General features: G+C 47.1%; 1 protein-coding gene across 1 annotated transcript in view; it reads right to left on the bottom strand.

Annotated features, from left to right (window-relative positions):
• Positions 1-4,140: 4,140 nt before the first annotated feature.
• The window catches only part of hormad1 (HORMA domain containing 1), a 48,464-nt gene continuing 40,680 nt past the window's right edge, over positions 4,141-11,924 (bottom strand). Inside the window, exon 15 of the mRNA XM_059978700.1 lies at positions 4,141-5,377. Within this exon, the coding sequence (XP_059834683.1) occupies positions 5,288-5,377 (90 nt within the window). The 3' untranslated portion in view covers positions 4,141-5,287. The remainder of the gene's footprint in view (positions 5,378-11,924) is intronic.

Genomic DNA, 11,924 nt, shown 5'->3' with positions numbered 1-11,924 from the left:
GACAAGCCATCCAATAATGGAATCATTTTCGTGAACCTTCTTTGAACCCTCTCCAGTCTCAGCACATGAATTCTAAGGGGCCCAACCCTGCTCACAATACCCCAGCGAGGCTTTGCAAATGCTTTATAAAGCATTACATCCTTGCTTTTATATTCTAGTCCTCTTGAAATGAATGCCAACATTGCATTTGCCTTCCTCACCATAGACTCAATTTGCAAATTAACCTTTAGGAAATCCTGCACAAGGCCTCTCAAGTCCCGTTGCACTTCATTTTTTTATATTTTCTCCCATTTAGAAAATAGTCAACCTTTCCATTTCTTCTACCAAAGTGCAGCCACACACTTCCCAACACTGTATTCCATCTGCCATTTCTTCACCTATTCTCCTAATTTAAGTCCACCTGTAGCCCCACTTACTTCCTCAAAACTACCTGCCTCTCCACCTATCTTCTATCTGCAAACTTCCCAACAAAACCATCAATTCCATCATCCAAATCATTGACATGTAATGTAAAAAGAATCAACCACAACACAGACCTGTGGAACACCACCAGTAGCCAGACAGAAAAGGCTTCCTTTATTCCCATTCTTTGCCTCCTGCCAATCAAGCACTGCCTTATTCTTAGACTTTATCTCTCTCTTCTTGAACAGTGGAGTGACATTTGCAATTTTCCTGTCATCTGGACACATTCCAGAATCTAGTAATTCTTGAAAGATCTTTACTAATGTCTCCACAATCTCTTCTGCAAAATACTTACTGTTTGTTCGCCATTTTATTGTACCCCATTACTATTTCTCCAGCATCGTTTGAGTGATTATGCAGAATGTTTGAAGTTAATAACCCATCTCCTAAGCCACAAACTTATCAATCACCCCGATGAGTTAACTTCAAACCCTGCATAATCACTCGAAGAGTTGAACTGCATATACACGTAACAAGAGCTGGATAACTCATCTCCTTCTTCCTTAGGCCACGAACTTATCAATCACCCCTGCTGTGGACATTTTCTGGAGGTCGAAGATCCGTATGCTCCACGACTGCTGGACTAAGTGTGTAAATGTAGGAGGGGACTATGTTGAACAATAATTGTGCTAGGTTTTCTAAACTTGACTCCTTCTACCTTAAGCCACAAACTTATCAATCACACCTCATATATCCCGTGTCTTCTGAATTGCTTCCACAAATTTCAGCCATTGCTGCTCTGCCATAATCTCTGCTGGTTTTTTTCCAATCAATTCCAGCCAACTTCTCTCTCATGCCTCTATAATTCCCCTTACTCCATGTCAGTACCTCCAGTTGAACTGTCTTTTTGTAGGTTTCCCCCTCACTGCCAGTCTGTGGTTTTGTATTGCTGTGCTCCAGCCCAGTACTCCATCTCTCATCTGCTTCTCATTATTACCTGTATTGCTGCCACCTGTGTTTCATTGTGCTCCACCTATCATCTGCCTCTGTCCATTGCTCAGTAATTTCAGTCCTGTGTTTTCACCTGTGTGTTGCCAGATTGTCTGAGTGATTTTTTCTGAGCCTTTCCAGCATTCCTGTCTGTCTGAATACTGACTCTGCCTGTTTCCTGATTCTGGTTTTTGTATCTCTCTGGATGTTTTGATCTCTGCCTGAACTTTGATGCTGACTTTGTTCACACCTCGAGATTTGTTACTCAATTATTATCACAGTGTGCACAGTACTGGATCTGCGATTAGATCCCTGGTCCAGCACCTTGACACTTCACTGTAATACTGATACATCTAACTTTAGCTTCTCAAGTTTCAGGGTGAATTTGATAATGTTATGACACTTTCCCTAAGGGTTCTAATCAATTTTTGGTTAAGACTTAGAAGGGACTGAATTCCTCCAGCATGTTGCTCCAGATTTCCAGCATCTGCAGATCTCATTTATGATTTGATGTTTTATTGCAGTCTCTTCAAGTATGCATATCCTGCAGAAGTTTAAATCTCTTCAATGGGAGTTCAGCGAGACCCTCTTTCACTGCTCCCCTCCACATCTGAAACTTTTCTATGGTGAGACTCACTACCACAGCCACGTGTTCAGCTTGGACTCCATCTGATTCCCGCACCCTTTTATCCTGTTTTTTTGTCATCTGCTGTGTTGGCACAGTAACCAGGTAGAACCAATGTAAATTGGAGGACCACTTTGCCAAGCGTTTCCACCAAAAGCAGAATTTCCCAGTGGTCAGCCATCTTAATTCCTGTCTGCTTTCCCATTCGGACATGTCATGACCTCCTCTTCTGCAATGAAGAGGCCTCTCAGGTTGGAGGAGCAAAACTTTATATTCCGTCTAGATAGCCTCCAACCTGAAAGCATAAACGTTAAATTTTTCCAACCTCCAGTAGTTATTACCCCCTCTTTTCAATTCCTTACATTGGCCTCTTCTTCACACCTGCCTATCACCTCCCCCGATGCCCCTTTCTTCACGTGGTCCACTCTTCTCTATCAGATTCTTCCCTCTCCAGCCCTATGCCCTCTACCTATCTGCTCCCAGCTTCTTACTTCACTGTCCCTCCCCCACCCACCTGGCTTCACCTTCCCCCTTCCTTTCCAGTTTTGATGAAGGTAATCGGCCTGTAATGTCCACTGTTTATTCATTTCCATACATGTTGCTTGATCCGCTGATTTCCTTCAGCATTTTGTTTGTGTTGCTCTGGATTTTCAACATCTGGAGAATCTTGTGTCTATGTCTTGTGTTCATGCATTTATACTCCATACCCATGACAAACAACTTGAACATGACAACAAAGCAGTAGAAACTTCTTTACATGGAACATGTGCGGAGAATGCGGAACACCATTCCAGAGAGGATGGAGAACAGCTACTGTTTAAGTTCGATGATCTTTGTCCAGCAATATTACTGTTTCTCTCCAAAAAGCTACCTAACCAGCTGAGTGTTTCCAGCACACTTTTAAAAATTCCAGATTTCTAGCATCTGCAGAATTTTGCTTCCAGATCCCTCCCACAGGAAGAACATTAGGAAAGGATTTAAGAAGTTGGATAATTAGGTGAAGGGGAAGAAAATGAAAGGAGACACATATGAGGGGCATGTAGAGGGTCACAATCATCAGTGGACGTATCTGGCCTGTAGTTTAACTAAGTAACTTTGAACTTGAAGGCAGAGTATGTTGGCCTTGTGTTAGTTGAGTGACTGAACTTAAGAGTCATGAGGTAATGTTTGGGATCTATAAAACACTGGTTAGGCCACATGGAGTATTGTGTTTAGTTCTGGTCTCTTCATTATAGGAAGGATGTGGAAGCTTTAGAGAGGGCGCAGAGAAGATTTACCAGGATGCTGCCTGGATTAGAGAGCATGTTTTATGAGAAAAGATTGAGCAAGCTTGGGCTTTTCTCTCTGTTACAAAGGATGAGAGGAGACTTGATAGAAGTGTGGAAGGCATAGAGTAGAGAACCAGCATCTTTTACTCAGGGCAGCAATGACTAATACGAAGAGGCAGGATTTTAAGGTGAATGGAGGAATAGGGGGATGTCAGGTTGGTGCTTTCTTTTACACAGTGGTGGACATATGGAACATGCTGCCAAGGTTGGTGGTAGAAGCAGATATGTTAGGGACATTCAAGAGACTTTTAGATAGGCACATAGATGAAAGGAAAATGGAGGGTTATGTAGGTGGGAAGCATTAGATTTAACTTGGAGTAGGTCAAAGAGTCAGCAAACATCATGGGGCAAAGGGCTTGTACTGTTCTATGTTCTAAGTAATGGTAACATTGTGGTTAGCACAACACTATTACAGCTCAGGGCATCCGAGTTAGGAGTTCAATTCTGATACCATCTGTAAGAAGTTTGTACATCCATCCATGAGGGCATACATTTCATCCAAGTGCTCCAATTTCCTCCCACAGTCCAATGATGTATTGGTTAGTAGGTTAACAAGGTCATTGTAGATTGTCTTATGATTAGGCTAGGATTAAAAAGGTGGGTTGCTGGGCCAGAAGAGAGATTCTGTGTTGTATCCCTAAAAAATAAGTAAAAATAACTGGAATATTTTCCCTTTTATCTTTTCCAACATTAACAGGAACAGTGACTTTTAGTAAACATGTAATCCAGTAATACATTGTGAATAAAACAGTTTTATCACCAGACAATGTAAACCAATACAGTATATTTTGTGCATCAGTACTCAGGCACTTGTACAATTTACTTTGAATGCTGCAGCCATTTAGCTGAACAGCTGGATTCCACCCCCCTCACCTCAACTGAGAATAAGGTGGAGAACTAGCTTTTCCTCCTTTAAGAAACAGAAATCGTTCACATGTCACCCCAGTAAATATCAAGTTCATCTTGTGCACTTTTTGTTCCATTGTCATGTCTTGTGATTCACTTGGAGCCTAATTGTTTTTAAAAACGTCAGTACATTGCAACACATCTGTGCCACTGCTAAGTTCAACATGAGAGATCTCTGTCTCACCAGTGACTTTGAGGACACTGTACTGTCTTGACAGTAAGGTATGCGGGGGATGCTCAGCGGGTCAGGCAAGACCTGGGAAGGGAAGCAGAGTAAATATTTCAGGGTTGAAGATGAAGGGCTTCTCTTCCCGCACATGTGGGCTGACCTGCTAAGTATTTTTCTGTATATTTCAGATTTCATTTGTCTGCCGTAGTTTTGATTTCCAATGCAGCAGTGATTCCCTCAACCATGGGGTATTATTATTTCACTGCTTCTAGTGACATTTTTGTAAATGTTCGTAGAAACTGGGTAGTTCCCATGGACATTAGCAAAATGATTGGAGGGTGGGACATACAGCAAAGGTTCATAAGAATAGTTCCTCAGGTGGGAGAGCTATCTTTTGAGGAAACTGACTTTGATGGGGCCATTGGAATTTTGAAGGCAGCCCCAGGGAGAATGTGACAGGGTCGGTGCTAACAGGCTCTTTTAGAATTGGGTGACACTGACATACATTGTCTGTTTGGGACTGAGACGAGGAAAGCACTTTTTGCAAATCTTTGGGATTGTCTGCTCATGAGGGGACAGTCTGTATATTTGAAGGGGTGGGGCGGAACTAATTTGGCACCTTTAAAAAGGATGCATGGGCAAAATAATTTCAGTGTGTTCCTAAGCCATCTGCCTTACAAGGGAATGGCAGAATGAGAGAATAAAGCATAACAAGAATAAGGGGGAGTTTCTGCAAGGCCGTTACTCTGCCTTCTCTCCTCCCCAAACAATACACCAGCATTACGGAAGCAAACTCCCGACAACCAGTTTCTGCAACTGAAAAGGAACGTGGATGCCAAGGAGACACTGTGGATGTGAATATGTCAGCTAACGAAACCGTTCCTTGGGTTCACTGAATTTCTTCCTCTTCTTCGTCGAGACTTCATCCTGACTGCAAGGGATTTCAAACTGATATGCCTGGTGGAGAGACATGAAGAAGGATTTGTACATTCACTCCTCCTTGAGTAATCCTTTCAACACACACAAAACATTCAGCAGCTCAGGTAACATCTGTAGAGGGTAATAAACAGTTAATGTTTCAGGCCAAGACTGGTGAAGGATCTCAGCCTGAAATATCAACTGTTTATTCACCTCTTATAGTTGCCTAACCTGCTGAGTTCCTGTAGCATTTTGTGTGCATTAGTCAGGATTTCCAGCATCTGCAGATTCTCTTGTGTTTGTGAGTAATCCTCTTAACTTCAAGAGTATCTTTCTCACCATTTGGAAGGTCACTGTAGTGAAGAGGCCCTTCAGCCCAACTCATCCATGCTGACCAAGTGCCAATCAGAGCCAATCCTATTTCCTTCATATTCCTCCAAACCTTTCCTATCCATGTCTTATTCTGAAGTAATGCCCCCTAGTTTGAGATTCTACCCACAAGGGAGACACCCTCTTAGCATAAGACTGTAAGACATACGAGCAGAATTAGGCCATTTGGCCCATTCAAGTCTACTCCGTCATTCGATCATGGCTAAATTCATTAACCCTTTCAAATCTATTCTTCTGCATTCTCCACATAACCTTTGATGCCCTAACCAACCAAGAATTTATCAAACTCTGCTTTAAATATATCTAATGATTTGGCCTCCACAGACGTCTGCAGTAATGAACCCCACCAATTCACCACCATCTGACTAAAGAAATTCCTCCTCACCTGTGTTCCAAATAGACATCCTCCTATTCTGATGCTGTACCTCTGGTCCTAGGGTCCCCCACTATAGGAACATCCTCTCCACATACTCCCTATCTAGGCCCCTCAATATTTGGTTTCAATGAGATATTCGTCTCCCCAATCTCCTGTGAGTACAGGCCCAGAATAATTCTCGTGAACTTCTGAAACCTCTCTAATTCCAGCACACCCTTTTTTAGACAAGGACCCCAAACTGTTCATAACAGTCTGAGTCTAATGCCCTGTAAAGTCTCAACATTACATCCTTATTTTTATATTCTAGTCATCTCAAAATGACTGCTAACATTGCATTTGTCCTCCTTAACTCTGTAACTGCCAGAATAATGGGATAGGTCCTCAACCCACAGAGATAATGAAGACTGGCACAGTTCCTCTCAGTCCCCATCCAGAGTCCCCTACATCCTGTTATATACATCTTGAAGCGTGATCACTGCAGTGAAGTGAACACAGCAGCCTCTTTGCACACAGCTAGCTCCCCCAATCATCTGTATTATAATAAATGCATTGTCACTAATTGTGGGATAAATAATAGCCCCAGAACATTGGGGAGGTCTCAACGGCACTCAACTGCAAACCTGTAGTTGATTTGATAAATACAGTGGATTTTGGTTAATTGGGCCATTGGATAATCAGGGCAGCTGCTTATTTGGAACAGAAACTAATTGAGAAAATAACCAGGATTCCCTCCATTTATTTGGGACATTGCCATTTAATTGGGACAAGAGACTGTTCTTGTGCAGTTTCTAACTCACATCAGTTGCTTGCACTTGTGTGGCTATTATACACTACATCATGTTTCAAGTGAAGTTTTTAAATAGTGATAGTTGTATGTGTGTTCAAAATACTGTGATTTTCGTCACTGACAGTTGGTGAGAAATAATCAGTAAGACAATTCAGAACTGTTTTGCTCACTGTGGGTTCAAGCATTCAGGCTTTGAGATGTCAGAAATAGCCGGGAGTGAAAATGAAGCAATTTCACAACTTAAAAGAAGTTAGGAACTACAAAGAATTTGAAGGTATTGACACGGTTACAATGAAAATGAAGATTTGGAGGATGCAATTGTCGAAAACAGCTATAAAGAAGGAAAGACAGTGTCTATATTTCATTAGGAGTTTGAGGAGCCTTGGTATGTCACCTAAAACACTAGCAAATTTCTACAGATGTACAACAGAGAAAATTCTAACTGGCTGAATTACCATCTAGTATGGGGTCTATTGCACAGGTTCAAAGTATGCCACAGAGTTGTAAAATTAGTCATTTCCATCATGGGTATTAGCCTCTCTAGTATCCAGGTCATCTTCAAGGAGCAATTCCTCAAAAAGGTGGTGTTGTGGTGACCCACTTTCCAACGCACTCGAACTGGCTCACAAAATGGTGCGGGCCGGCAGGGAGGCCGGCCCCAAAAAGGCCTTCTTCACCAGCAAGGGGAAAAGCCCGCACGCGGGAAGAGACTGAATATGCACCTCCCATAGCATTCCCGCCCGGGGAGGGCAGAAACAAGAAGGTTTAAAAGCGAGGCCGCAAAATTTGAATAAATCTTTAACGCCACTGCAACTCACCATCTGCATGTCATTATTCCAGTGCTGTGTGCAGCACACCACTATAATTGGTGACTCCGATGGCCCAAACAATATTTGGACTGAAGATGAACGACACTGCATCTGTTTATGCAGTTTCCTTAAAACTGTCAAGCTTCTGGACGCTGCAACCTCACCTATGGTTCCAACAAGCAGAAGCCCAATTCCACATTTGGCAGATAACCTCGGATTCCACACGTTACTCTACATGGTGAGCTCCCTCGAACAGGAGATGGCCGCCCAGGTTGAGGAGTTCATACAGTCGTCCCCCCCCCCACCCCCCGGAGGACAGCAAATACACAACAGTCAAAGCCCTGTTCATAAGGACTTTTGGACTTTCATGGTGCGAGTGAGCTGCCCGCTTACTGCACCTGGATGGTTTGGGAGACAGGCCGCCATCGGCGTTAATGAACGAGATGCTGGCCCTGGCTGAAAGACAGAAGCCCTGCCTCATGTTTGAGCAGGCGTTCCTAGAGCAGCTGCCCGAGGACATACACCTGCTGCTGTCCGATGCGGATTTCAGCGACCCCCAGAAGGTGGCGGCCCGGGCAGATGTGCTGTGGAAAGCCAAGAAGGAGAGTGGGGCATCCGTCACACAGATCACCAGGCCACGCTCCCAGCAGCAAACCAGACCAGGCCCGGCAGCAGAGCCCACAAGACCCAGAGGCAGGCATGTGGAGGCCAACGAACAATGGTACTTCTACCACCAGCAGTGGGGCACAGAAGCTCGCCCTGCAACTTCCCGGGAAATGCCAGGGCCAGCTACCACTGATGGCTACAGCAGCTGGCCATCAGGATAGCCTCCTGTATGTATGGGACAAACAGTCGGGACACCGCTTTTTGGTCGACATCGGGGCCTAGATCGGCGTCTTACCTCCGAGTTACGAAACCTGCAACAGAGAACTGGGACCCACCGAGGGCCGCAAATGGCAGCGCAATATGGACCTACGGCACCACACGGTGCAGCTACAGTTCGGCTCCAGCTGATTCACGTGGGACATCACACTGGCCGCCGTGGCCCAACCACTCCTGGGGGCAGATTTCTTGCGAGCTCACAGCCTGCTGGTCGACCTGCAAAGACTTTTCAAATGTTCTCCCTGGGTGAAGCCAAGTTGCCAGCCCCACACCTGGACACCATCACTCTGTCTGAATTCACCAGAGTCCTGGCGGACTTTCCATCAGTTCTGGCACCGCAGTTCACGGCAGCCATGCCCAGACATGGAGTACAGCACCACATCAGCACTACATATAGGGACCACCCCTCCATGCCCGGGCTCGAAGGCTTCCCCCGGACAAGCTCTGACTGGTGAAGGAGGAGTTCAAGAGGATGGAGGAATTGGGGATCATACGGCAGTCCGACAGCCCATGGGCCTCCCCCCTGCACATGGTGCCCAAAGCAACAGGGGGCTGGAGACCATGCGGCGACTACCGCAGACTGAACGAGGCTACAACACCGGACCACTACCCTGTGCCGCGCATTCAGGACTTTGCAGCAAACCTGCACGGTGCAAGGATCTTTTCCAAGGTAGACCTCGTCCGGGGATACCATCAAATCCTGATGCATCCAGATGACACCCCCAAAACAGCATTCATCACTCCATTCGGCCTTTTTGAATTCCTCCGAATGCCATTTGGTCTAAAGAATGTCGCACAGACGTTCCAGCGGCTCATGGACGTGACCTGGACTTTGCATTCATCTATTTGGACGACATCCTCATAGCCAGCAGTAGTCGTCAGGAGCATCTATCCCACTCTATGCTTGACTGAGTGAATACAGCCCATCAACCCGGCCAAATGCCAGTTTGGACTCGACACCATCGACTTCCTGGGCCACAGGATTATTAAAGATGGGGCAACTCCTCTGCCCGCCAAGGTAGACACGGTCCGCCACTTCCCCCAACCCAACCCAATCAAAGGCCTGCAGGAACTCGTGGGTATGGTGAATTTCTACCACCGCTTCCTCCCCTCAGCAGCCCGAATGATCAGCCCTGTTCACCCTGATGTCGGGTAAGGGCAAGGACATTACCTGGGACGAGGAGGCCGCAGCTGCTTTCATTAAAACCAAAGAAGCCTTGGCAAACGTTGCAATGCTAGTGCACCCCAGAAAGGACATCCCTACCGCCCTCACGGTGGATGCATCCAACACGGCAGTCATTGGAGTGCTGGAACAACTCATCGAGGGTCACTGGCAACCCCTGGCATTCTTCAGCAAACACCTACTACCACCCAAACTCAAATACAGTGCTTTCGACCTGGAGCTGTTGGCACTATACCTGGTAATCCAGCATTTCTGGTACTTCTTAGAAGGTAGGCCCTTCACCGCGTTCACAAACCACAAACCGCTCACCTGCGTTCACAAAGGCGTCTGATCCCTGGTCGCCCGCCAGCAGGGACATCTGTCCTACATCTCCGAATACATGACAGACATCCGGCATGTCTTGGGAAAGGACAATGTCGTGGCGGATGCACTATCCAGGCCTACCATCCAGGCCCTATCCCGGGGGGTGGACTATGCAGCGCTGGCAGAGGCACAGCAGGCAGACGATGAGATCCCTAGTTACAGAACTGCAGTCTCCAGTTTGCAGCTCCAAGACTTCCCCGTAGGCCCAGGTGAGAGGACCCTACTGTGTGACGTAGCTACTGGCCAACCTTGCCCTGTTGTCCCGGCAGCCTGGCTGCGGCGAGTTCTCAACTCCATTCACAACTTAGTGCACCCCTCCATCAGGACAACCGTCCGGATGGTCTCCAACAGGTTCATTTGGCATGGACTCCGCAAGCAGGTCAGTGAATGGGCCAAAACATGCATGCAGTGCCAAACAGCCAAAGCCCTGCCGCAGCAGTTCCACCCCACACGCCGGCGTTTCGACCACATTCATGTGGACATCGTGTGCCCCCTGCCAGTATCGTGAGGAGCGCAGCACCTCCTAACTGTCGTAGACTGGTTCACAAGATGGCCAGAGGCAGTCCTGCTCACTGACACCACCTCTGAATCCTGCGCCCAAGCACTGGTTGCAACCTGGGTATCTTGCTTTGGTGTGCCGGCCCACATTACCTCCAACAGAAGCCCCAGTTCACCTCCAGCCTGTGGTCAGCTATGGCCAGCCTTTTGGGAACACAGCTGCACCACACAACTGCCTACCACCCACAATCGAACAGGCTAGTGGAGCGTTTCCACCGTCAGCTGAAGTCGGCTCTCATGGCCCGCCTGAAAGGGCCTAACTGGGCAGATGAACTTCCCTGGGTCTTGCTCAGAATCCGCACTGCGCCCAAAGAGGATCTGCATACGTCGTCGACCGAGTTGGTGCACAGCACACCCCTGGTCATCCCAGGAGAGTTCATACCGGCCCCAAGGGGGCAGGAGGAAGAACCCGCAGAGGTCCTGGACATACTACATGAGAGGCTCAGTAACCTGGCCCCCATACCCACTTGGACAGAGCCCAATTTTCATACCTAAAGACCTGCAGAACTGTAAGTTTGTTTTTGTATGCCGGGGCAGACATTGGGCACCGCTACAGTGGCCCTACGAGCGGCTGTTTATGGTGATCAGGAACAAAGGGTCCACATTCGTTCTGGACATTGGGGGGAAAGAGGAGGTTTTCACAGTGGACCGACTCAAACCGGCCCATTTGGATTTGGTGCAGCCGGTCGGGGCTCAGGCGCCGTGGCACAGAGGCAGACCTCCCAAACAGAGACCGACTCAGACTGTGGACATTTGGGGGTGTATCGCTGGTTCTGGGGGGGGGGGGGGGTTATGTGGTGACCCACTTTCCAGCGCATTCGAACCAGCTCACAAAACGGTGCGTGCCAGCAGGGAGGCCGGCCCCAAAAAGGATGCCAGGCCTTCTTCACCAGCAAGGGGAAAAGCTCACGCATGGGAAGGGACTGTGAATATGCACCCTCCTACAGCATTCCCGCCCAGGGAGGGCGGAAACGGGAAGACTTAAAAGCGAGGCCGCGAAGTTTGAATAAATCTTTAACGCAACTACAACTCACCATCTGCGTGTCGTTATTCCAGCGCTGTGTGTAGCACACCGCGAGTGTCCATCGTTTAGGAACCCCACCACCCAGGACAAGCCCTCTTCTCATTGTTACCATCAGGAAGGAAGTACAGACGCCTGAGGACACACACTCAGTGATTCAGAACAGCTTATTTCCCTTTGCTAATCGATTTCTGAATGGATATTGAACACATGAACA

This window comes from Hypanus sabinus, chromosome 9 (assembly GCF_030144855.1).
Source record: "Hypanus sabinus isolate sHypSab1 chromosome 9, sHypSab1.hap1, whole genome shotgun sequence".
Lineage (NCBI taxonomy): Eukaryota > Metazoa > Chordata > Chondrichthyes > Myliobatiformes > Dasyatidae > Hypanus > Hypanus sabinus.
Note: the sequence above shows the minus strand (reverse complement) of the source record. Positions and strands in the feature narration are given on the sequence as shown.